Source organism: Conger conger, chromosome 18 (assembly GCF_963514075.1).
Source record: "Conger conger chromosome 18, fConCon1.1, whole genome shotgun sequence".
NCBI lineage: Eukaryota > Metazoa > Chordata > Actinopteri > Anguilliformes > Congridae > Conger > Conger conger.
In genome coordinates, this window is record NC_083777.1 from 18083175 (window position 1) to 18110471 (window position 27297).

The 27297-nt window shown below is 39.0% G+C and overlaps 3 protein-coding genes across 3 annotated transcripts; all 3 read right to left on the reverse strand.

Annotated features, from left to right (window-relative positions):
* Positions 1–460: 460 nt before the first annotated feature.
* chs1 (chitin synthase 1) lies at positions 461–13496 on the reverse strand. The gene is made up of 19 exons (XM_061228735.1): positions 13450–13496; positions 10668–10803; positions 9968–10150; positions 8713–9758; positions 8113–8208; positions 7541–7705; positions 7132–7279; positions 6820–6885; positions 6483–6717; positions 5761–5961; positions 5123–5407; positions 4693–4872; positions 3647–4193; positions 3112–3218; positions 2124–2467; positions 1543–1653; positions 1238–1452; positions 784–850; positions 461–535 (listed from the first exon to the last, which is right to left on the reverse strand). Exons 1-19 carry the CDS (start codon positions 13494–13496, stop codon positions 461–463), a joined length of 4254 nt encoding a protein of 1417 aa, XP_061084719.1.
* A 3243-nt stretch (positions 13497–16739) lies between these two features.
* LOC133118159 (chitin synthase chs-2-like) lies at positions 16740–24841 on the reverse strand. The gene is made up of 13 exons (XM_061227954.1): positions 24718–24841; positions 23693–23794; positions 22804–22945; positions 22232–22432; positions 21744–22028; positions 21240–21419; positions 18914–19325; positions 18385–18416; positions 18145–18209; positions 17913–18023; positions 17437–17651; positions 17233–17332; positions 16740–16864 (listed from the first exon to the last, which is right to left on the reverse strand). The coding sequence occupies exons 1-13, from the start codon at positions 24826–24828 to the stop codon at positions 16841–16843; spliced, it is 1980 nt and encodes a 659-aa protein (XP_061083938.1). The 5' UTR covers positions 24829–24841; the 3' UTR covers positions 16740–16840.
* A 466-nt stretch (positions 24842–25307) lies between these two features.
* LOC133118619 (chitin synthase chs-2-like) lies at positions 25308–27004 on the reverse strand. The gene is made up of 3 exons (XM_061228736.1): positions 25974–27004; positions 25797–25886; positions 25308–25470 (listed from the first exon to the last, which is right to left on the reverse strand). Exons 1-3 carry the CDS (start codon positions 27002–27004, stop codon positions 25308–25310), a joined length of 1284 nt encoding a protein of 427 aa, XP_061084720.1.
* Positions 27005–27297: the final 293 nt, after the last annotated feature.

Consider the following 27297-nt stretch of genomic DNA (forward strand, 5'->3'; position numbering starts at 1 on the left):
TGCACCTGCTACATACACTGTGTCAGCACATACAGTAAGTAAAGATTCCCATTTAAAGATTGGGAAGTGATGACCGTCTGAATGGTGTACAGCATTCCAGGCTTCTCAGGCCAGTATAAGCAGCACACCTGTCAGGCTGTATCGCCATTCGCAACAAAAACAAATACATTCACCTGTTATTTCACTTCCCTTGGGGCCCAGACCAGACCCTCCAGTGCGATGTACAGTACGCCTAATCTCATTCATAATGTTCAAAAATTATAGCCCTTGTATTTATTACTGTAATTAAAAGTTGGGCAAAAAAATCTTTTTGATTTCAAGTAGTAGTGCTGCTCTCCTGTTGAGTTCTGAGATGCCGCCCCATCCTAAAAGGGTATAAAACTACAGCAGGATCTGCCAGCATTGGGATAAAGAATCATTATGCTGTAGGTGCAGCAGCCTGGAGTAGTGAGGATCTGTCTCATAAGTCATCACTGGTGATCACAAGACCACTTGCAATGTGGTTTTCAAGTGTTAGGCCTTTGTCTTCATCCTCCTGTAAAAGAAAAAGAAAAGAAAAAAGTTAAATAACAGGCAATCCTAATGATCCATGCCTGCAGATACATGTATTTATATTGAGAGAATACATTGTATTTAGCCAATTATTTATCATATTTTTTACATTTGTGGTTGCATGCGTCATAGTAACCTAAAGGAAATGTAAGAATTCTGGAGACACCTTATTATTTACAATTTAAAACGGTATCAGTCTAAACAGTATTATGTGAAACATAGATAACTCACATCCTCATTGGCCCTGTAGTCTTTTTCTGTGCTTCTATAGGATACCACATGTATCAGTGTGTAAATCCTACAGAAGATAGAACGACAATCAGTATTAGCAGAAGATATACCTCAGAACAACACAGAGGAATGCAGAAAATATACTAAAGCAACACTACCACTAATGTCAGTATATGTAAAATATACTGATACTGTCACTAATGTTAGTATGTAAAATATACAAAGGCAATACTGTCACTATTGTTATGTAAAATATTAATTAATAAAAAAAAGTACTACTAATATTGGGATGTACTAAGACTATGCTACCACTGTGTAAAATGTACAAAATATTACCAATATTGTGTAATATGACTTGCGTAATATTAAATATGATTTGTTCTGGGTTTAGCTAATGATAGTGTTATAAGTGCCTTTTGTGTGAAGTCACTGTGGATAAGGGGAGATGTAATACCTGTGGTAGAGCATAGCCAGGAACTGAACGAGAAGAAGCACAGCGAATGACAGAAGGAACATCAGACTCAGTGGCTCTACGTTCATAGTTTCATTGGACTTTTGGCCATTTGGGTAGAATTTGGGAAACTTGATGCTGATTGTGTCACCAATTGCTTGGAGAAAGAACGTGGCTACAACCCACAGGACATTTACGATGAAGTACAGAAAGGTTGCCTGCAAGAGAAAGCAATGAAGCTGTCAAAATCAAGTTCTTGATCCCTGGTACATCTGTTAATAAATAAGAGCGGTTCAAACGAGACACACCTTGTTTCTGAGGGACTTCAGTTCCCTTGTCACTTCGTCTTTATGTGCTTTTTCGTCGACTATAGGTTTCAGGTACCTTTCTATGAGTTTGTTCCAGAAGTCATGTTCATCCTGGTTAAACAATTTCAAAGATAATCAAGAAATGTAATTCCTGACTCTAAACATGTGTAGACCATTCTCAGAGTAATTCATTTTTAATTCATGTTTGATTATTCATAATTCCGCCACATTTTTATAATATTTTAAAGATATTATTCTGTGTTTTCATAACTGTAGTGCATGAAGAGTATGTCAGAGCAGTTGATGTGAATGGATTTTTTTTTTTTTTTTTTACATGCATCTTATCTTTATGCTCCGTGTTCTCATTAATTTGATCAGATGGGTTTTATTTGTACATTCTAACTTTGCCCCTCTTAAATCGCTGTCTAGTGTCTACAACTCAACAATATTTTTAGCTAATTTTAATTGAATATTTTAATCTTTTCATGCATCCAATTACACCTTTACATATGTGGACTGTTGATGGACAAAAATGAAAGATAAGGCGAGTGTTGATAAAGTGTCTTCAGTGTAAAGTGTACCTCGGTCAGTTTCTCAATCTGAGGAGCAACCAGAGTCTTCTCTATGGCCCTCTTCACCCTCCTCTTCAGCCTCTCCATGTGGTTGGTCTTCAGGACCCTCCTGGCAGTCTCGTTGAGCGCGTACTGTAGTTCCTCCAGCTGGCTGTCCGTCAGCACGTCCTCCGGCCCCACCCGGTCCTTCAGCTCTCCGTTCACTGTGTCTGTGAGCATCAACACCAGCTCCTCGCACGTTTCCTCCTGGTTCTTATTCCTCAGAGCATAGCGGATCTGCTCCTGCAGGTTCCTCTTCATGTTGGCATAGGTCAGTTTCTTCAGAAATTCAGTTTTAACAGGATTCACCCAGTCTTAGGATAGAAGGGCAGAAACATTCAGCTTGCAGCACATAAATTATAGATACAGTACTGTGCAGAAGTCTTAGGCACCCTAGACTATATTCTATAAATGTTTTGTGTGTGTGTGTGTGTGTCTGTGTTAGTATAAAAGAACACATTTGAGATTTCCAAATATTCATTTTCCAAAAGATTAAATTTGACATATTACTGAAAGCTATTTCCTACTTTTTACATAAAAACTTGATCAAGGCTTTCTGAGATCAGAAGCAAGAAGCCAACCAAAGTCTGCAGAAGAACTGTGGCAAGTTCTCCAACATAAAATGTATACTATGTTTATTTAGGACCTTTCATTGAATTTTATTATTATTATTATTATTATTATTATTATTATTATATTATTATTATTATTATTATTATTATTATTATTATTAATCTTATCTGCACAGAATGTTATGCAGGTGCCTAAGACTTTAGACAGTACTTTATGTTCAGCAACTCATTCCAGTATGGTTTTGAACTAAGGCATTTTATTTTTAAATGGCACCAAGTTAAACAGTGTATACATAGTGTCGCATTAGAGCTGATGAGACTGAAAATGAGCATGTTCTGCTGTTCACTGCTTATGCAGTTGGGGAATGTACAGAATGAAGACTCACCACTTTCAGGCACAACCTCAGATTCTGGTTTGTCAACCTCAGATCGATCATCATCTTCCATGCTGTCATAATCGTCATCCCTTATTTGACTGCTGGCGTCACTCGAGCTGGTTTCAAACACGAAATATTTCAAGGCAATAAAGGCTACTGTACTTACAAAACTAGATACAAGTACAGGCATGGATGGGCTAAATATGTGCATTTGTCTTGAAGGTCAGTTAAATGGTGATTCAATGATGATGAGTTACATGCAAGTTAATGTAGAAGAAATAATAATTAGATGTTACATTACATGTCATTTGGCTGACACTTTTATCCAAAGTGACGTACAGTTGATTAGACTAAGCAGGAGACAATCCTCCTCTGGGGCAATTCAGGGTTAAGGGCCTTGCTCAAGGGCCCAACGGCTGTGCAGATCTTATTGTGGCTACACCGGAGACTGAACCACCAACCTTGTGGGTCACAGTCAAGTACCTTAACCACTGCGCTACAGGCCACCCCCTGTACTGGTTGCAATTTACTTTTGTCTGTTTACCTTCCTTCTGATTTGATTTCGTCGATTTCATCATCGCTGGGAAGCTCCTTCTCGTAGGTATCTTTGGGTTTGGAGCTGCTCTCCTGTTGAGCACTCTGTGTGGTGCTTTCCACAGCCTGCTGTTCAGGCTGCGTGCTGCTCGGATTCGCCGTGCCCTGCAGCGTCTGCTGCGGGACGTTGACGGCTTTGGGGTTGATCGTGTTCTGGATCTGCAACAGGGCTGCGTTCGTCGTCTCCTGGGTGACCTGGCACTTCACGTCCCAGCAGCACAGCTTGCAGGTGCGGTCGCAGAGAAGCCCAACGGTCTTATGATCCACTTTTTCCTCACTGGACTCTCGTGTGCCCCAGGACACAATGTGCATGTTGACCAGCGAGTAGATGGTCAGCAGGAGATAGCCGCTCGGAATGCAGATGAAGTACATCAGACCGTAGATGATCAAGCTGAACTCCTGAGGATGGAGTATTGCTGTCACCAGGTACAGGATGGTCATGGACACCAAGAAGAGTCCAGTTGGAGTGATGAAGGTTCCCTGAATAACCATGTCACCTACAGCACACAGTGAGGTGGGTTTACAAGTGGAGCATATCACCCTATAGACATATTACCATATAGGACGATATAAAGGGTGATGGGCAAATTCCCCTCCAACACAAAAAGCAAGGCACCTGAAGTACCACTATTTTATTCAGCCTACCGTGTACCTGAAATAGCCATAGTCAGGTATAAGATCACAAATATGTGATTAGAATGTTCTTAACATTTTAATGCTGATGTAACAATCACTACTGCTGATTGTAAGTACTGGAGTTACAGCTAATATTGACTGTCTTCATGTAGCTTTATTTACTGCCAAGAATGCATGTTTGCACATCAGTCCATTTTAACCCAAACCAAAATCATCTTCAACATAGAAACATATTGCATCCATTCATATAAACCACAGTCTACTATATGTGTCTACACATACATTCATTTAGAATGTCTGTCACTCAGGATACTAGATGATGACAAACAGAAGGAAAAGATGTAACCGATGAGCTCTTACCAATGATGGAAAAGAAGGAGGCGGTCATAAGGAAGGCATAGAGCACACTCAGGATCCCTGCGATTGTTATCTGGAGGTTGGCATTGCAGGTGAAGCATATTGCCATATAAACAATGGGAGGAATGATGGAAACGACGATGGCCAGGGTCCCCTCCATCTTAAACACAAACTGGAAAGCACCTGAAATGCAAACAAACCCCTTTCACCCCATCACTCTACTAGGGGTTTCTGATGTGTGCCAGAAAAACACGGAACACTCAGAACCAACACTGATGTCGACACTATGCAGAGTTCATCTCTTGGTGGAACTAATTGAACCATCTGAAATAATCGCATATTTTTTCTTAATTCAATGTGCAATGCAAACAGGCTTCTTCAAGCCTCGGGACAGGACAGTGTTGCAATAGGGAGATGAATCTTAAAGACTCACCAGCAACCATCAAGCTAACAGAGGCTGGCCCGAGGATAGAGGAGCCCACGGTGAAGATCTGGTAGATAATGTAGAGCATGGATATTGAGGTGTTCCTCTTGGAAGTCTCCTTTCCAGAGTGCAGAAGATCCAGTGTGTTGGCCAGGGTAGAGGGTCCCCAACGCCGTCTCTGGTTGTAGAACTCCTTGAATTCCTGAGGGGCATTGGTGTAGGCATCTGAGGCGGCGTTGTACTCAACCCTCCACCCCTGCTGCAGCAGCAGAGTGCACAGCCAGCGGTCCTCCCCTTTATAACCAAGACCAAAAAAATCAATTTGTTAATGTGTCCAGTCGAAACAACCCAGGAAAAATAAATTGCGTAAGTGAACAGCTCCTCATATTTATCCTGAATATAATGCGTTATAATTAAATAATAGGAGTGATTCATCTGACACAATAATTTAATGAAATGCTATTTATAACCAACAACCCAGGTTGGTGCTAGATACATTGGGGGTGGTTGAGGCGAGTTTCCCCCTCATCACTGTAAGCACTTTCAGTGCCTAGAAAAGCGTTATATAAATGTAATGATCTATCTATCTAACAATGACCGCAGGATTGTGCATTGAACCTAAGAGTATGATTTTGAGTCAGACCCACCCTGATCGTACTGGACGTACTCCGATGCTCTGGTTGCGGTGGTTGTGTATCTTTTCAGGACGTTGTCATCCATCAGGGCTGAACCCCTAAATAAACTGAAGCATCCAGGACTACACAGGACAGATCCAAAGACATGCTCAGCTGTCTTCTGCAGCCAGTGACCCACAGCATACTCAAATTTCTGATACCATACCATCGGCCCTGTGGAAATAAACAGACCGTCATAAACTGTGTAGTATGTGCAGATCTCATGAAATTATTTTTACGGCCCTACAGTATAAATCACCTGAGATAACGTGACTCTAGAGCAGGTGTCTCAAGCTGCGGTCTCTGCTGGCTTTGTCATTTCCTTTCAATCAGCAGCCAAATTATGTTTTGGAAATGAGATGTGAAGACTCTCTAGCCAATGAGTTAAGCACTTAAGTGCAGGAGCATGTGAAAAAACAGCCGACAAAGTGGCCCTCCAGACCTTGAGTTTAAAGTCCCTGTGCTAGAGCCAGTAATTGCATCGGATCATGAACAAAGACCTACAGTCAAATTCCAGCAGGATTGCTATGCCCCAGGTTCTCTGTTTACTGAAAGGGTCTCCATATTAGATACCATGACTATACTTAGTTTTGTGACTGTTCAACACCAAAGTTAAAGCGTTATTCCCTCTATGGTGCCCCTCTTTGCCGTATTCGGCAGTTTGTTGGTGTTTAGTGTGGCCCAGCACAACTCACCCATTCCTGTGGGGTGAATCCTGCCACAGGCCGCGCCTACGTTGTCATACATTCGGAGACGATCAACCAATAATATCACAGCAGCGGGATGGAAATCTGTGTCCCCATCCAATGCCATGATGTATGTGTTGTCATCTGAAATGTATCTCCTCTTACTGTCGTTGTCATGAGTGGGCAAAAGGTAGCTTTCACCGTCCAGTGATATGAGGCTTGCACGGCATGGATTGTTTTGCCTCTGCAATGTAGGAAAACATTATTATGGCATTACAAATTTAAATTCAACTGGAAATGTATTTTTTTCTATTAAAAAGCATATATATTTCACCAAAATACTTACTGTTATTTTTTGTGGATTTTTGCAATTATAGCCTTTCCAACCAAGTAGGTAGTACAAATACATTATCTAAAACAAAAATAATGAAGTTTGAAAACAAATATATTTTTACAAGTGTCAGGTTAATATTTAAGTTATTTTTTGTGTGAACTAAGTTAACTTTTCTTTTTATGCAAAACTGTATTGGGTGAGGAGTAGGAACCAGGGTATCAGTTAAAATGTGAGATTGTTCCTAATCAATATCTGTAAGCAAAAAGCTCTGCTACATGCTATTTCAATATGTATAAAGGAACGAAAAGACCAAAAGGTCAATACCTGTGACCACCTCTTCTTGTTGCGGATGAGTTGTTTATTTTTAAGATGAACATACAGCATGTTTCCCTCCGGCATAACAAACATTAATCTGCCACCAAAAGGTGTTTCAATAATTGACACTTCATCCGGCTCTTTGTTGGTAAATACCCTGCAAATGCAACCATATTAGAGGTGTATAAATATAGCATTCACTCTATTAATGTGAATGATTAAAGGAATAGGTTCATTTGCAGTGTACTATGGTCCTTTTGGTTAGTTATATGCTTCTCTGTATTTTGAGTTAAGATTTGGCAATATTATATATTACACTGGACTGTTTATCAAAGCATACAAATGAACATACTTTTCCAGCCAGCGGAGACCTAGTTCGCACATTTGTGTAAGAGAAAATATAAAACTATCAAATAACCTGTATACTTCTATCACCACATGGATGAGGTCATTCACATAGTCGTTGACAAACTGTTTTCCAGTTTCTTTCTCTGTCCGAAATGCGTCATCCACAAATATGTGACATTCAAACTCAAAGTTATCCTTATGCTCTTCTTTTGGGTCTCCTCTGTATCGATCCAATCTGAAATATATAAAATAAACGTATTAGTCATAATTATTGTTTTTCTTTTGTACCTCAGTCCAAATACATACAGATTGCACTGTGTTCCACATACACACATTTTCTGATATATTTTGTGTTTCTCCTCAAATTCAGTCATTTTGAAGCGGAAAGATGAACAAAAATAGGATTGTTAAAAACATTTAGCAAAATATTGCAGACAAACTTATACATTAGAAATGTATCTCTTATGAAATACATAGCTTTCACTTTTCCCACCTATTCAAGCTTGATATCTAGTCCTTTAGTAAAGGGAGACATTTCCATAAAACCTTACTGTATGAAAATTGTATAAAATGTAATGGCCTTTTCAGAAACTAAAACATCCAACTTGTTCCAGTTACACTGCAATGCAAGCTTCTCCTTACCGAAACATTGACGTGAGGATCTTGAGCATTTCATCATAGGTTTCATGCCACATTGTTGCGCAAAGGTAAATTACGCAACTTTCAACTTCATCATGACTACAGCGTGGAAAGAAGGAAAGGTACATTTAATGATGAATGTACATCCATACTGCATGCAGCACAAACGTTTGTGATTGCAGAATGTACATTCCCAGATTTGTGACTTTCTTAAAAGATGTTTCCGCTATACTGTATATGTTAAAATAAAATAAAATTGAAAATAAAATACTGTTTAAAAAAAACACTAGACATTAGTAAAAAGAAATCATGAATAGTAAATAAATAATGAAATAATAAATTATTTGTAAGCTAGGGTGGGATGATGTTTATTGGCTTCTGTTGACTTCTGAGCCATAGAATGGAGCAGTCGAAAGTATTTAAGTATAGGTGCATATCGTGAACACACCCTCCTGGCCTCCTCTCACCTTGTACTGTGTATGATATGCCAATATTGTGCGTACCCTGAAATTGAAATTGTACATAGTTTTGTGCGTGTGCAAAGACTGTCTTGTTTCAGTTGATGTGGTCAACTGTGGTGTGCAGTCAACAGATGGAACTTGCCTTTCCTGGTTCCTTCCTCGTACAACTTTCATTTTGGTGTTGAGCAGCATGGATTGATCAATGAAGGCCGACTCATACAGTCGTCGAACAAAGAGTTGGGATGTCCTCTCGATCCTCTGGACCTTAATCTTCCATACATAGTATGTGGCTGTCATTAGCCCCAGCCACATGCAAATCCCCTCTAGAGCCAGCATGGCAAAGGGCCAGGAATCCCAGTGACTGTTCAGTGTAGTTCTGCAGATGCTCCTGGAGATTTCAGCTAGTAATGCCTGTGTGGTATTCATGTCCATGTGCTGAATTTTTGTGACACTTGTGCAAAAGGTCGTGAAATTACCTGAAGAACCCTGGAGTTCTGTAGCCTGTGTCAGAAAAAGCACCATGCCCAAAATGAGCACTGTTGGTCCAGTTGCAGAGAGGGGGAGGGCGAAGCTAAACTGGACGGCGTGGATCTTACAGGCCACAACCCCAAACCAGTGGCATAAGGCAGACGAGAATGCTTGGAGAAAAAATATCCCGATGCCAATGTTTAACGCATCCGGGGGGACACGAGAGAAGTATGACCAGTCACAACCCTCAATAAAGTGAGCGTGAATGGCGTAGACTGCTCCTATAACCGCTATTCTGAGAAGACTGGAGATGAGAAACACAAAGTCCCTAAACCCATCTAGCTCCGTCAACAGCTCTTGAATATTGTTGCTGGCCTGAAAAGGGTTTTCCCACCAGTTCAGGGAAACCAGTAGAGATGCAAAAAGTGCAATTCCCACATACACGTAACAATTTGACTGCTGGTTGTCAACATAAGTCCTGACACGTACATAATAGTCAAGTGCTAAAAGGATGTAGCCTGTCAGAACGAGAAACAATGAACAAATTGGAAATATGATTTTCCAACTTTCTTTTTGCAAGCGAAACAAGATCTGTAGGAAGGCTGACAGAAGGCACACTCCACCAGTGTTAAATAGGTTCGTAAGGACATCAAACTGTGGCATCACAACCAGCACCAGGATAGATGTCCCCAGGGACACCAGTGCCTCAAACAGACACATCTGTCAAACAGAAAGACATCCATAAACAGTTAATAGACAGAACTGTACAACTGCGCTTAACTGTTAGCAGCACAGCAATTTAGCATTTAGCAGCTTAACTGTGCAACTAATACACAGCGTTCGTAATAATATGAGCAACACAGCACTGCAACATCATTGAAAATGCTAGAATAATGCTCCAAACACAAGATTAAAAAAAGGCAACTCACAATTCCCATTGTCCTCATGTTTGGAGTTACAAAGCTTTTGAAAGCACATTTCCATAGTGACTTCAGGAACATGAGTATGTTTGGCACAACCAAACACATGACCATCATTAGGATGTAAAACTGATGATTGTCCTTCTGTATTGAAGCTGGACTGGAGAGCATACTGAGCACCAGCAGGGAACCCTGGGATTAAGAAACACATGATTCATCAATCTGCTGCACAGATGCATGGCCTGGCATATACGTCTGCTGGGTTCCTGTTTGTTTTTAAGAGAGTGCCCTTATTTTGTACATTTTTTAAACTTGAGTTGATGAGAAGAAGAGAACAGCATACATACAAGCATATAGCAATTACATGTGGAATACATACATTTTCAGATAGCCATCTTCCTATTTTGACTGCATTTGCATCAACCTATTATATAAGCATCTTTTTCTCACTCTGATCTGTAGGTTTACAGGGGTATCATGTGTGTGAGACGGCATGTGAGATTAGAAGATTTTGATAGCTGAGTGTGTAGAGATACATAGTAAAGTGAGGGGAACATAACTGTCTGACTGTAGCTATTTACAGTAAGGTCTGGGTACCGAATTGTTGTACTGTAGAGATTTACAGTAAGGTCTGGTTTACAGAAATGTTTGACTGTAGTGATTTACAGTAAGATCTAGAGTACAGAACTGTTTGACTGTAGAGATTTACCTTGCTGATGACAGCACATACCAGGACAAAGAGTCCCACAATCAGGGCTACCATATGCTGTAAAAGAGCGAAACATTGCCTCTTCTCTTCTTTCTCAGCCCCTATAGGATTCAGCTGGAAGGGGTCCCATGTGTCTCTGCATGAGGTCAAATAAATGCACTTCTTATCAAAGGGGAAACCAGAATACCGATGGTTTTGCACAAAACATTCAATCGGCCCAAACAAATTTAATTCTGAGAAAATCTTATTCTTATTGTCGGGATTCTTACTATAAGATGGTGGAATTTTGAAAAGAAATTCAGAAATGCATACAAAATGAACAGAAAACCTGACAGAGAAACTTTCAGTTCATTCACAGTAAATTGTATTCCATTTAATTCATGGACAGCATGTTTTTTTTCTGATCCTGTGGTTAATAATTCAATAATTGCAAGTATTGATTTGAAATTGTCTAATTCCATTAAAATTAACCCCAACAATGGCAAACAGAATATCCAGAACTAAATCTCAAAAAGGCTCATTTCTACTAGGAATCTAACATTTTAGATTCATTCAAACGTCCATCCTGGGATAGCGCTTGAAAATGTTGTCTTTAAACTAACTTTTCCTTTAAAACAACTATCAGTCAATGATATAACTCTTGCCATGGCAGAGAAATGCATGTGTCACAGCAGCAGATATGTAAACACAGACATCACTCCAGTGAATGCAGGCCCAAGGATAGGTGAAAGATCATAACACCAGTAATACTTCCCAATCCCGAATCAGCAAACATTAAGTCCTCCCTATGAAATAACGCTAAAGTCTTTCAGACGAGACCTTAAACTGAGGTCATTGTGGCTCACTGTGGCCATTAAAAGTCCCATGACACTCATAGTAAAGAGCAGTGGGTTTAGCCGGTGTTCTGGCTAAATTCCCGACCTGGCTCTTTCAAACTGCTTGTTAATCATACCCTGATTTAATTGGATAAAAAAATGTAACTCCCTCTCCCGCTGATGTTTGGTGCGTGTTCTTGCACAAAATGGCTGCCATGGGGTTGCACAATTTAAAGAGCTTTGAGTGTGAGACAGGTAAAATCTTGTATCTTTTAAGCTTGAATCTTTGAACATTAAGTAATATAAATCATAATACATTGAACTACTAGTAATGCATTACTAATAACTGCCAGCATAAAACACGTATTGCATATTTTTTGCCTTCTCCACAGATTGTGATGCGAAGGTAATTAAACATTTGTTCTTGGATTAATATTTGTAAGGCCTGTAATAATAACAGTGAATGAAACCATCCGTTGAAATGTGTTTAATTTTTGTACAGAATACCTACTCGTGTTTATTCTATTGTCCTACCCTGTGTCTTTATTTAAAGATTCTACTCTTAACAGATTCATTTTTACCCTCAAAATCATGTGAGATCACTTTCATGTTATTCACACTTAACTTCATGGTATAAATTCATACTATAATTTAATATAAAATTGCCAACAAACAAAGACATGAATTTGCAATGTGTAGCTTATATGAACTTGGCTATACAGTAGACTTTAAGTGAATTAATTGCATGTTTCATTTCATCAGAAGTATAATGTATTACGGTTACAATTTATTTCCTTTTTTTCTGAGAAGTTTTAGTCTGCTAACAGATAACGTATACCATTAGATCACCACCAGTTGAATTATACAGAATATAACTTTAGCTTGTTGTTAGCATTTGTCTCAGGAATCAATTTTTCAGTTCTTGATGTTGGTTCAAATTATGGTTACGAGCATTAATTTAATCAGATACATCTATGTAACTAAAGAAATGTCTTTCTGAGGAAAATAAGAACTGGTTGATTGAATGATTGACCTGCATCGCAAACAACATCTTGCTGTTGTAATAGTCTAATGCAATAGATCCAGGTGAGACGAATGCAACCAGATTACACAAACAGCCAGGTGAGACGAATACAACCAGGTTATACAAACAGCCAGGTGAGACAAATACAACCAGGTTACACAAACACAACCAGGTTACACAAACAGCCAGGTGAGACAAACACAACCAGGTGACCCAAACAGCCAGGTGAGACAAATACAACCACGTTACACAAACAGCCAGGTGAGACAAATTCAACCAGGTTACACAAACAGCCAGATGAAACAAATACAACCAGGTTACACAAACAGCCAGGTTACACAAACACAACCAGGTGACCCAAACAGCCAGGTGAGACAAATGCAACCGGGTGAGACAAACACAACCAGGTGACACAAACAGCCAGGTGAGACAAATGCAACCACGTTACACAAACAGCCAGGTGAAACAAATTCAACCAGGTTACACAAACAGCCAGATGAGACAAATACAACCAGGTTACACAAACAGCCAGGTTACACAAACACAACCAGGTGAGACAAACACAACCAGGTGACACAAACAGCCAGGTGAGACGAATACAACCAGGTTACACAAACAGCTAGATGAGGCAAACACAACCAGGTGACACAAACAGCCAGATGAGACAAATATAACCAGGTTACACAAACACAACCAGGTGACACAAAAGAGCCAGGTGAGACAAATACAACCAGGTGACACAAACAGCCAGGTGAGACAAATACAACCAGGTTAAGCAAACAGCCAGGTAAGACAAATACAACCAGGTTACACAAACAGCCATGTGAGACAAATACAACCAGGTTACACAAACACAACCAGGTTACACAAACAGCCAGGTGAGACAAATACAACCACGTTAAACAAACAGCCAGGTGAGACAAAGGGGGGGAAAGGTGCTTACTTATGCCGACCATCTCTTTTCTTCCCCCGGGCTCTCAGTTCCTCCATGTCTGGCCGATACCTGAATGTGTTTGGTTGCAATCACAGTCAGGGATACTCTCAGGGATACTGTTCCTAGAAAAATAAAACAATTAAGTAAGATTACTTTAAACACTTATCAGTTAAACAGTTATCACTCCGGTGTAGGCCCTCCTTTTTAGTGTTTATTGTAACACAGTAATGCAAGAATCACCTTGGAGATGTTACTCATTAACCACTTCGCTTGTGTGTGTCATTGCTAACTCTTATACCCTACCCTGACATCCTCACTAAATTATCTCTGGTTATGAAATACCTTTTACCGAAAACTATAACTGCTCTGCCAAAATCAACATTGTCTACATGTGCTGTTACATTTACGCATTTAAGGCCATGTTAGCTCGCATCAAGCCTTGCTGAAAATGTTTTTTTTCTGATATTCAAAATATGAGTAGAATGTAAACTAATATTAGTTGTGGCAACAATGACTAAAAACAAGGCAATTGCTAGCTACTGTCATTCAGCCAGTTGGTTTTATAAGAACACACTATGGGTACTGGATAATTATTTGCCTTCAATGTTAGTGTACACACTTGCTCCAATGACTGTATCAAGTAGATAGTAACATATTCAGTTTAATTTGACTTGTGATGTATTGATCCCAATGTTGTTAGCATTTTTCATGGGATTTTAGAAGTGTGTGCGTGCATGCAACATACAGTAAATCCAGTAAATATAGCATGTAGCACAATATCTTTTCATCCTGCATGCACACAGTAAGGTGTAAATTGTATGATTTATGATGATATGATGCAATCAATATCCCAAACTTATGAAAGCATTGTGCTATCACACAACTTTCATACTCATTGCAGTTAGTGAAATAATTTTGGTTGGTTTGGCTCAGTACACCAGCAAATTGGATTTGAAATAAAACCATGAAAATGAGGTTTAAGCATGGACTGTCAGCTTGAATTTGGTGATATGTAAATCCATATTGATAATTGGCTGTAATTCTTACATGGATCATCCGATATGGATGTAAATACATTTGAAGCTGAGTACAGAGCCAAAACTTAAAATACAATATTACTGTGTTTTACATATGTTATTAAAACCTTTCACTTGCAAGGATGAGGGCAAATGATTTTCACACGTAGAATGAAAAGTAGTATAGCATTCAAATGTCACAAAATAATATACAAGCTGTGTTTCAAAAACTGCCAATGTCTTACAAAACAAACTGTGAAATATGTTCTTATCAGTGGGGACTCATACACATTATATCAGCAAGGTGTGGTGGTTTCTTTGCAGGCAATTCCTTCAGTGCTATGGATCACACATAATTTATTGCAGTAATTACTCTTCCTCAGAAAGGATAATTTGAGATATCTGTACGGAATGTATTCACACAGACATAAGACAATGAGTGGCAGCCTTGTTCCTGTCATGTGTTCCGATGCAGCAAGCCATGTTCCAGTCATGTGTTCTGATGTTGATGAAAAAGGCCTTTAGAAATAAATGGGCTTCAGATATTTTCAGATATCACTATTTCTAATAGGAAAGAAAAGTCAAATCAGAGCCTTAACTCCTTGATGTTTGGCTTTTGAGGCCAAAGGACAGAGTATCTTCTCTCTGTATACTTTTGACTTAGTAAGCTGAACATTTGAATTATCTTGATAAAATTAAGATCTTGAGAGTATTATGAGTCATTCAATTATTTCCAGCAAATTGGCTTACGCCACTGCAATATAATTCATTATGTTGTTAATAGCACATGTTCCTTTTTTATATTATTTTCTAACCAACCTTGCTGAAGTCTGGACAATAAAGGAGTTATTGTAAAGAAGCAATTGTATTGAATAAGGAAACTGAATAAAACCCAGAACCCTCCCAAATCTGGAACAAGGACTGTAAATACAAGTAAATAGAGCTGTTCTGGGTTTGAACTGAGAACTCAGGTGCTGAGAAAAAAAAATATGGGTAGGCTATAAGTTTCCCTCACACGTGAGAGACTGGAAGTCATGAGGACCATGCCAAATCCAGGGCATTCATCCAGATACATTATCTGAACAGATAGGAGCCATTTCGCTCAGCTGATAAATGAAGAAGGAAGACATTGTATCATATTAATCACTCTGGAATGCTTCTGTACCTTTGCTGGAAGGATACATCATAAAAGTCCACACCCACCACCCTCTTCTTTAGAGAGACACATGCAGAACATTGTAAACATAAATCCATAGCACACCATGAAGGATAAAAAAGGTAAGATTAAATTAATCCCATAGTACTCAATTCAAGCCTTCTCTAAATAACTTTTTATTTGGCTTATGCATTCTTTTCTCTGATTGGCCAATGTGACATATCACATGATGGTGGTTATTTTTCCTTTTTTGCACAGTGTTGCTGTAACTGTTAGCTAGTGAGGAATGCTACATCATAGGCTTTTTTACACACATACAAAATGTCTATACAAAGGTACATAAGTCTTACATGTAAACAAAGGATGTGCAAAACAAATATATAAATACATACAAGCAACAGCATTTCAGGATTGAGACAGTTCGAGAGATTTATGGTTTTTACAGCCATAAACAGAAAATGCCAGATTTGAAAATGTTTCTATCTGGCATCCCATTAAACCATTTCATTTTAGGAATATGAAACCTTTTAAGTATAATCAATACATTGCATATATGTTAAACATTAGGGTCAACATAAGTGCAGGAAGAAATCAGATTATTTCAAGCAGACACAAGATTTTGCTTGTCATTCCAAAATGTCTTTACATTAGGGCATTCCCAAAGAAGGAGAGATAATGTTCCTGGCACACTCTCACAAAAAGGTAGTTGACATAACTTTCTTATGTACATCTGTTTATAAGAAATACATTCACTGGATAAATCATATGGAAACACAACACCAGATCTGTCTCAGACTTCTCCATGAAAACATTCAGTGGTGTTTCATTGCACACTACATTTGTGTGGGTGAATTGAAAATAATTAATGAAAAAGATATGGGTTTTTTTTTTTCATTGGCAAAGCATACACACATTGAAGAGGGGCCAGGTTCAAAATGGAGTAAATTAAAATGCAGTTCTGAAGCATGCCCGCTAATCTACTATAGTGCATATTGTAATAGTTTAATTTAAAAAACTGACATGATTGGGGGGGGGGGGAGATTACAGCATACATATCAATAACAAATTTACTGCACTTGTTCACAAATTAACATTCTGCTGGCATATTATAATTATTATACGTGTACACAAAACTGTCAATAAAACACCATCTTCTCTCCTGGGGGAAAAACTATTGAAGGTGAATCTTTTTGGCTTTCATCAGCTTCGATGTGGAAACCATGCTTTCTCAGAGGAAATTCTCTCGAAAATTCTGTTGAAGATATGAACAACATAAAAAATGTTAACAGCATATAGAATATGTACTAATGAATGTGCAAAGACGGGCCACATAAATTAGATAGTTCCTTTTATTTGTCGTGGTCCGACGGCGCAGTAATTCAGTAATTGTTTGTATTTACGGTTTCTCATGTTCTTATTAGTGTCTTATTTTCTCCCTACAGTGTTTTAACTTTAGTTTGTTGTTGTGTCTTTTGTTATTAAGTATTACTATTTACTATTCGTGCCTTTGTGCCTTGACCTTGGGTCAACTCTCGTGTCAGTATTAGTGTTAAGCTCATGGCCCATTGATTTTTTATTTATTTTGTATGATGCAGTCTAAATAAAATATTCTCATACAACCTTTTCCTCTTTGATTTCCTCCATTGACTTTTTGAATTCGATATTCATAGCTTTAACTTCGGTCCCACTGAAGGCGACGAAGTGAATTAGCGTCAGAACTCTGAAAAACAACGAAAAGAATCCAAGTCAGACATTAGTGGAAATGACAAAAAAAACAGTCCTGTTTAAAAGGACAATAAGTGTGTTAATTCAGAATTTAACTACCTGTGCCAAATCATCGCAACAAACTGAACGGTCAGCAGGAGTGAGAAGCCCAGCAGAAAGAAAAATCCAATTGGGTCAATAAAAAACACTTCAGAGTCCGCTGAGCCATTGAGGAACAACTTAGGGATTTCAATGGAGACTGATTGGCCAATGAGTTGAATAAAAAACGTAGTTACGATCCACAAAGCGTTGCATATGAAGAAGACGAAAGTTGCCTGGGAATAAAAAGAACAAAAATATATTTGCCATTATTGAACATAATGCATCACAGATACAATGTGTTTGTTCAGAAATACAACACCAAGTTTGTTTAATGTTCAATCTGAAATTTGGACCCCAAAATCCCACAAGTTATCTAATGTAAGTAATAGTACATTTTCATTCAAGATACATTTAAAATATGTACTGTGGAATTTTATCTCAGATTCTTATGTGCATGCATAATATAGTCAGTAATGCAGCTCATTTGGATATACCTTATTCCTGAGGGCTATGAGATCTTCTGCAATTTGTTTCTGCTTTTTCTTGTCTTCATCTAGAGGCTTTAAATATCGCTCTTGAAGTTGTGTCCAGAACTGCGCTTCGTCCTAGAAAAGACACAAAATTGATTTCAATATACAATCAGAGATATACTGTAATTCACTATCACTGTTTTACACAGCAAGCAAAGTTTTTTGTTTTGTTTTTTTACACAAAAGCTAGACCCACATTATCAATTGTGTCCTCTTCCAGGGGCAGTTCACTGGACTTCTGTTGTAGCTGTGTTATCCAGTCTGTGAAATTATAATATGATTGATGAACAAAAAAAAAGAATAACAAAGTCCTCATTATGTGTTAATAAAATATTTTCCATTAAAATGCAGAGCTGGTTTGTCTGTATATGTATAAGAACAGTTTAGCACTGGCTTTTGGTAGAGCAGTGTCCATTATGGTCCAGATTTTACTTACATGGCGCAGGTGATGTTTCTTCTTCTTCTTCCCTAGAGGTAAAACACATTTAATAAATAAGTCTTCTATAAATGTAAAATGTATATGTACCTTATTTTTCTGTTAAATTATACTTTAATTAATCAGTTAAATCTATCTTCATAAGATTTAGGAAAATTGCAACACAGACATCAGCCAGAAATGGAAACAATTGATAGTAAGCATTGGTCTGGATTCAATGAATTAAGAGTGATTTGGTGTACACATTGGTATAATGTGCCACTAGGATACATAAGGACACAAGCAATGCATGCACTCTAATGTTAGCATGCTGTTCAATGTCCATGTATATAAAATGATATAAAAATGGACAGCTGTCCCAAGTGGTTGACAGTTATGGAGTTCCCCCTATGTAAGGAGCACAGCAGCTGAAGTGTTTGTATTCCTGATGCACCCATACACCCCAGACCATAGGAACTGTATGTTGATGGAGCAGAAACGCTCTTCGAAACACACACATACACAATGTGTCTATCTGTGAGCAACTTACTCTTTCTCCTGATCAGGATGATTCTCACTTTTTGGTTCGGTTGTAATGGGGGCTTCTGTGGGGCCCTGGGCCACCACCACCTTCTCATCTTCATTTATTTGAAACTGTACATTCCAACAGCAGCACTTGCACTTCTTCTCAAACTTCACGTTCTTCACGACTGTCTCCACGGGCCCGGCCGTGTCCTGGCTGGTGGTCTCACGGGTGCCCCACGACACATTGTTCATGTTGACCATGGAGTAGATGGCTAGCAACAGGTACGCACTGGGAATTGAGAGTACGAAAACAAAGCCATAGACCAATAGGTGTGCTTCCTGGGGGTGCAGCAGTGCTGTTACTGTGTATAACAGCACTATACCCACAAAGAAAAGGCCAGTAGGGGTCAGGATGGTCCCTGCCTTCACCAAATTCCCTTTAAAGGAACAAGAAGGTGTATAGCATATTATTTAGAGAACAATCCAATAAAAACATACACAATTTACTGAATTACAGTACTGTGCAAAAGTCTTAAGCACCTGTATAACATTCTGTACAGATAAGATTCTTTCAAAAATAATTCAATGAAAGGTCCTAAATGAACGTACTAAACATTTTACAGTACATTTCAGTCATTTGGCAGAATAGTTAAAAACGGAATCAAATCAATATTTTTTGTGACCACCCTTCGGCGTTAAAACTGCATCACTTCTCTGAGATGGCCAACACTGTCCTGCAGTTCTACAAGACAATCATGTTGGAGAACTTGCCACAGTTCGTCTGCAGACTTTGCTCCTTGCTTCTGATCTCAGACAGCCTTAATCAAGTTTTTATGTAAAAAGTAGTCAGTAATATGTTTCTTTTTTAAATTAAATACAAAAATGTCTCTGTAAAATTAAATCTTTTGTGAAATGAATATATGGTAATCTCAAATTTGCTCTTTTATACTAACACATTTATGTGTCATTTTTTTTATGTGACTATTATAGATATATGTTTTGGTTTTTTTACAGGCATTTCTCAGTTAAAACATTTAATTTTTAGGTTTTCCCAGCAGTTAGTGGGTTGGATGGGCTGAAATGTCTCATGTCTCCAAACATTATGAATTCTTTCTCACATTTCACAAAGATCCATTTCCTAGTTTTGTTTTAATGAAGTAAGAGTAAATATGTTTGGCTGAAAGATAAAGCATATAATGTGTGCAGAGAATGTAGCCTATTGCAAACACTGCTCATGACATTATTTGTGGTAGGTTACTTTCTTTGAAATCAGAATTGTCCTCTTTTCTGAGATTGCTGGGAAACATGCCTGTGTATGTTTTTGTCCAATGTCAAGTGTGTATCTAATGTGATGATGCAGATGGTGTAATTAGCTAGTTTTGGAGAAATTTGAATGTCAGCTAGTTGCTGACACTGTGTGTGGGGTGGCCTGTAGTGTAGTGGTTAAGGTAAATGACTGGGACACGTAAGGTCGGTGGTTCTAATCCCGGTGTAGCCACAATATGATCCGCACAGCTGTTGGGCCCTTGAGCAAGGCCCTTAACCCTGCATTGCTCCAGGGCAGGATTGTCTCCTGCTTAGTCTAAGCAACTGTACGTCACTCTGGATAAGAGCGTCTGCCAAATGCCAATAATGTAATGTAATGTAATGGGGTATGCTAAGCCACCATGTTGAACTCTAAGCCCTATCCAAAAAATTTGATTACAGATAGCAAAAGTAATCCACAATGAACTAAAACTGAAAGAATCAGATCAGCACAAGCTCCACAACTAGCCTATAAATAGGGTGGGTGAGGGTGTGTTTAGTAAATCTTTCTGATCTTGAAAATTGCGTAGGCCTGATAAGAAATGTATCGTATCGTTCAGGTAGATTTTATTATCCTCGCATTACAGCTATCGTTCTTGGGGATTGTACGTTTTTCTTCATGTTGGTGTCATAGATTTACTTGATAGACTGGGGGATATTGGCTATGCACCCCTGGTAGCTTTTGAGTGTTTGAGGCTCGCAAAGGTGGATTTTATTGTCACATTAAGATGATAATTCGCTAGCTAGTAGCCTATAGCTTTAACAATTGACTACTTGCTACCTAGCTAGCTGGCTAGCTTGCTAGCAAGCCCAGTGGTCGACATTAAATTGCATGCGTTATATAAACCTAATAAGTAGATTTTCTATAAGATTATGTTATTGCCTTGTTTAGCTCGCATACATGTTGCATCTAAAACCCATTACCTGACTTATAATGTAAGTTCACCAACGTGAGGAAATTGAAAACACACTCAAACTGAAATAACTATCCCTTTTGTCTGGAATACATTAAATGTTGAGTGAAAAGTGTATGATATGCCACCTACCAGCAATTGAGAGCATTGTTGCTAACATGAGGAAAGCGTAAAATATGCTCATAATAGCGGCAATGGTGATTTGGGTGTCTGATTTTATCTTGAAGCACAGAAACAGGTATATTGCAGGTGGGATGATTGCCAGGAGCAGGCTAACATTGACAGGTAAGGAGAACACAGATGCGAAGCCCCCTGTATAAAAAAACAAAGACATGAAATATGCAACCATTTTCTCCACATAAACTATATAAAGTAAGTAATGGAACAGAAATGCTCATTGAAGAAGAAACACAATATTACATAACCCTGTACTACCATAACCCTGCATGATGATTCTACTCAGGCCTAGATTGAATCATAATGGCTTGGATTCAGCAAACTTTTGTCTTTAACATTACAAAGAAGTGCTACTTTTTCCTTCACAAACACACTGTGGCTAGTTCACAATTCAATTGAATGATAGAAAATGATGCACGTAAGTACAATAATATGTGACATAATTATGGTTATTCTCACCTGCAATCATGAAGCAAACAGTGGATGGACCTAGGATGGTAGAAAATAAATTTAAGACTTGGTAGAGAATATATGGTCTGGAGATGGATTTGTTTATCTCTATTGTCGTGTTTCCTGTTGCCAGAAGATCCAGTGTGTTGGCCAGAGTGGAGGGTCCCCAGCGCCGTCTCTGGTTGTAGAACTCCTTGAATTCCTGAGGGGCATTGGTGTAGGAGTCTGAGGCGCTGTTGTACTCGATCCTCCAGCCCCGCTGCAGCAGCAGAGTGCACAGCCAGCGGTCCTCCCCTTTATAACCAAGACCACAAGCAAACAATTGGTTAATGATTTCAGTCAGTCATCACCCCCCTCCCCCCAACCCCCATCTCAAGACTGGCTGGTTGTTATGGAAACAGTAATTTAATTTGTTAATTTAAAAAATAAGACTCAACTAACAACACAATATCGTTGCAAGTAGCCTGAATATCTGCCGCCAATGAGACGGGCTTTACCTTGGTCGTACTGCAGATATTGGCCGGCTTCTGAGGCAGTGGTGGCGTACTTCTTCATCACGTTATCGTCCATGAGCGCAGCTGCCCGGAACAGGCTGAAACAGCCGGGGCTGCACAGCACACAGCCGAACACGTGCTCTGATGCCTTCTGCAGCCAGTGGCCCACAGCATACTCAAACTTCTGATACCACACCATGGGCCCTGTGGAACAACATCACTATACTCACAAACATGAAAACATATAACATATACTTCAATTATACTCAGGCTGTTGCCCTGGAATGGGGCCTAAGATGACTGGTGAAGAAGCTCAGGGGAAACTCTAAATGCATCAACTTCTAAACTAAACTAAATTGTATTCATCAAGAGAACCAGTGACATCTGAAATATGTGTGTCTTTTTGAAACATTAGTTCTTCTAAATTAAGCTGGACTGTTCATTTGCTTTGGCTGACAACTTATTCAGAATCAGAAAATACTGAATTTATCAATACAATAATATAAGTGAGCATTAGTGCACATGAACCATCTTAAGTATTTCATTTCATAAGAAGCATTTCACCGGTGTCTTACCAGTGCCTGTGGGATGAATCCTGCCACAGGCCGCTCCAACTTCAGGGTACATCTTCAGACGGTCCACCAGAAGCATCAAAGCTGACGGCTGGAAGTCGATGTCTCCATCCAAAGCCAGAATATATGTGTTCTCCTTTTCCTGCTGCGAAGAACAGAACAACACAGATTGTACATGCAAGCACCAATCACCAGAAACTATCCTACCACAAACATGGCATATTTTCAACTTTCAGAATTTTCTTCTGTCATGCAGTGTGATCTGACAACCGGATGGAACACCAGAATCCATTGTCATGAATACATTTTTTTTGCTTTTGATCAGTGTTGAGGGGATAAAGGACAAACAATCAGAATAAATAAGTTGTAAGTTGTAAGGATGTGTGTGGTTAATTAAGAATTGAACCAGTTAGTCGACATCCTAAAATAGGCTAGTTGAAATGGCTGTCTTCATCAAGCATGTAGCCTGATTCATCTGCTTAACTAAAACATATTTGCCTTGTTTTTCTGTTGTTTGGTTTATGTGACCTTCTTTTATTCAGTTCATGTCATATTTATGTTGAACAAAAGTAGATTTGAAACTTCTTTGTCTATTTCTCAATAATTTCAACAGGTGTTGCCATGTTTGAAATGTAAACCTCAGTTTGTTGTATCGTTACCAAAGAGACAACAGAACAGGGCAAGTCAATGTGTGACACCTTCATTTTTGTCACATGTCACTTGTCAAAATAGTCTCATGCCAAAGTATAAATCAGGCTTTTGTTCAGGTCAAATGGGCTGAAAAAAAGGGTTCCAGAACCTTTAAAACCTATAGTGCTTATTAATTATAAAACACAAAACTAAATCCAGTCTTCCAACATGTACAAGCAGCAATATGATAGTTAATATTTACCTTCAATTCTTCCTCCAGAATGTTTTTCTCTATTCCATCCTCTAACTTCAGGAAATATTTCCTGTTCATCTTCCAGCCCAACAGGTAGTATAGGTACATAATCTATTAAATAAACAGAGCACTTTGAATAAGCTATGCAAAAATAAAAGGATAGTAAAAAATTAGCAATGGGTCACATGACTTCATGAGGTCCTCCTGGAACCCTACAGCTTTTGTTAGGATTCCTGAGATTCCAGCTTCCACTTTTTGATTGTCTGATTATTGATCCAACAGTGCTCACTGGGATATACAAACATTTGGAGGTTATTGTGTAACCTTATCCTAATTAATGCATTAGGAATTGATGAAACTTCAGTAGAATACAATTTAGTCTTCATGTTCTCCCCTTTACTTGAAGCGAGTGGGATTTGTAATCCAAAAAATGTGACAGTCAGTTTAATGGTTCATTGGTAGAAGCCAATGGTAAAGCAATATGTCTTTGTTAGTAAAATCTATGTGCACTTCGAGTTTACAGAGCACGGGAGTTGAACACTAGTCCAAAAATCCAGCATATTATAGCTTTTTTTGCCAAAAAATAAATAAAACCAATGTTACCTTCAAATAAAACATTTTGAGTTTCAGTGTTTTTAAACAAAATATCACAAAGAAGGCAACTTCAATGTAAAATATATTATTCACAAAAATGGGAATAAAATTCAATTAAATACATACGTACATGCATTGTGCTGTATAAGGCTCATAACAGCATTTAAAAACTCAAACTCAACTGTGTCCTTTATTTTTTTGGTTTCTTACATTACAACAGGAGGTCAACCTTATATTACCGACCCTTTATTCTACACAATGCATTCACGCCCCTAGTGCACAATTGTTTTGCTGTTGCTAATCAGAACTGTCAAGGAAGTTCGCTATCAAAAAATATTCACACCCATCCCAGGTATTCCCAGCTTGCTGACCATCCCTGTCCTCATAATGTGCCTGTTCGGATGAACGATGGCGTGGCACTCGGTGGGTTCTTCACTCACCTGAGACCAGCGCTTTTTGTGACGGATCAGCTGTTTGTCCTTGAAGTGGATATACAGGATGTTGCCATGGGGCAGAACGTATTTGAGACGGCCCCCATAAGGTGTTTGCATGATTTTCTGAGCGGGAAGTGCTGTGTCCTCCGTGAAGATGCTTGGGTCGTCATTAGTGAAAATTCTGCAATGGAAAATATTCTGAAATCATTTGTAATAGAAATGATTTCATTTTTAAATGTAATCATCTCCCAACAGTCAAACCTAAGTGATATAACTTCTTTACACATACTGCAGGTAATAATTTAGTATTATATAGTCTGATCGCCACATAATTTGGATGATACACACTATTACTGAAACTAATTATAGATTGATGGGACATGCCCCATGTCAAAACAGCACAAAGAATATGGCACTTCTCAGGATTTCCTTTAGAAATAATTCATGACCACAGACTTTCAGCGCTGAAAAATAACTTCTCTTGTACTGGAAAAAGACAGTATTCAGAAACAACATTAGACAGCCATGTAGTGAAGGCCCAAAATGTTTTATTCTCTAAGCAAAGATAAAAGAGTGATGTCTGTTTGCAGAGGGTTTTACGTGTAGACTTCCTTGATGACCTCCACCACCATCTCCACGTAGTCATTCACACCACGATGTTTACCGCCCTCCATATTTTTGAAAGCGTCATCAAAATAAATGTGGTTCTCAAATCTTGCATCTTTGTGTGAGCTTCTCTTGGGTCTAAATTTGTCGAGTCTTTCAAAATGGTGGCAGAGAGGGGACAAGTTTTGTTAAACTAGGCTACCCATTGAACACATTATCAGCTTCTAAACTTGGTTATACTCTATGAACACTATGCATCACCAACAGGATGAAACATTACCCCGATTCAAATCAGTTTGGTTGAGGTTTATAAGATATAGAACACAATATTATTTTACTCATATCTTTTATACCTGAGTCATTTCATATCTTAAACTTCAATACAAATATTTTGTCCTTGCTCATTTTATTCCTAATCCAAACGGAGATGATATCACAAATCTCAATCTTGCCTCAGTGGTCTTTCCCATATGATTTACCTGAACATAGAGATCATTATTGTTATAATTTCGCTGTAGGTCTCATGCCACATTGTGGCACACAGGTAGACCATCACAGTTTCGTTTCCCCTACAGAAGAGAGAGAATTTAGGACAATCAGTGGAATGGATGTTGCTAATATCATGAGAATCACTGACTGGGCTGATCAGGGCTCACCTGGCTTGCTTCTCCTTCAGGGGGATGTGAAATCGAGAGTTGAGGAGCATGGACTGGTCGATGAAAGCCCCTTCGTACAGGCGTCGCACAAATAGGTCATTGGTCCTCGCGATGCGCTGGTATGGGTGGAACCAGATGTAGATGGTACACAACACTAGGCCGAGCCACCAGCAGATCACAGAGCTTCCCAGCACTATCCAGCCTTTTGTGTCTCCATTCAGGAAAGCATTCTGGGCACAGAGCTGGTGCGTGACATCGGAAGCCAGCTGTGTAAACGCAGGGACATCTGAGCCATTGACACTGATAAAGTTTTGGCAGTAAAGGGCAAAAGTGTAACTTCCTGTGGTGTTCCCCTGGGCCAGACGGTGGAAAGGGATCCCGAAACAGAGCACAAAAGCCAGCAGAACAGCAGGGGATGCCAACCACATGGGGATAACAAAGCCCCGTCGCACCGCGTGCATTTTACAGGCCACCACCGCAAACCAATGGCAGAGGGCGCTAGAGAGCACTTGGATGCCGAAGAGACTCAGGATCATGATCTTTGAGTTCTGCGAGATTGACAGAATGGAGGACAACTCTAAGCCCTGGAGTCTGAGATAAGCCCCCAACACAATCGCGGTGATTACAATTCTCACAACACTGGAAATAATGGTGATGATATTTCTGCACTTCTTCATGTCCTTGGTGAGTTTTTCCAGGAAGTTATTCTTCAGCAGGCTGCTATAGTTTTCCCACCAGTTCAGGGATACCAAGACACCCCCTCCTATAGCAAGGCCGATAAATATTAACAATTCTGTGTTTTCGTCTTTTAAATTTGTTGCCTCTAGGATGTGAAAGAGGACAAACAGCACATATCCAGCTATTATCAGACTGAATGCAGATATGGAGGTAATGAAAAGGATCTTCTTCCTTGCTCTTGTCACCAAATTAACAGCCAGCTGAAGCACGGCAGACAGGATTCCCACACTGTTCAGGATCATCACGTTGGTGATAACATTGAAATGGGGCATGGCTACAACAATGAGGACCATGGTCCCAAAAGCTACAAGAGCTTCAATGCAGAATACCTGTGAGATATGAGAAATACAATAATCACTGCTGAATTTTGTGTGTACATTTCACTTGATTTTAATTTTTTTTTTACTCTTATCTTTAACATATTTTCAAAATGTCAGAATTGAACTGAATACTTCCATAGGTACATTCACGGTACATGTTCCAAAGGCAATATACTTACCCATACAATAGTTAATTTCAAGGGTGTCTTTGAGTCTTTAAATGTTATTTTCCACAGGCTTTTGATCAGTGCCAGACCACTTGGAAC

Coding starts and splice junctions, on each gene's coding strand:
- chs1 (XM_061228735.1), bottom strand. CDS start 13,496: ATGGAGGAACTGAGAGCCCGGGGGAAGAAAAGAGATGGTCGGCATAA. Junction 10,804..13,449: donor AAAAGAGATGGTCGGCATAA/GTAAGCACCTTT, acceptor GACCTCATGCAG/AGACACATGGGACCCCTTCC. Junction 10,151..10,667: donor TATGTGCTGTCATCAGCAAG/GTAAATCTCTAC, acceptor TCTTAATCCCAG/GGTTCCCTGCTGGTGCTCAG.
- LOC133118159 (XM_061227954.1), bottom strand. CDS start 24,828: ATGCAAACACCTTATGGGGGCCGTCTCAAATACGTTCTGCCCCATGGC. Junction 23,795..24,717: donor ACAAAAAGCGCTGGTCTCAG/GTGAGTGAAGAA, acceptor TTTATTTAATAG/ATTATGTACCTATACTACCT. Junction 17,652..17,912: donor TCATAGCCCTCAGGAATAAG/GTATATCCAAAT, acceptor TTTTATTCCCAG/GCAACTTTCGTCTTCTTCAT.
- LOC133118619 (XM_061228736.1), bottom strand. CDS start 27,004: ATGGTCCTCATTGTTGTAGCCATGCCCCATTTCAATGTTATCACCAAC. Junction 25,887..25,973: donor CTGAAGGAGAAGCAAGCCAG/GTGAGCCCTGAT, acceptor TCTCTTCTGTAG/GGGAAACGAAACTGTGATGG. Junction 25,471..25,796: donor ATAATGATCTCTATGTTCAG/GTAAATCATATG, acceptor CCATTTTGAAAG/ACTCGACAAATTTAGACCCA.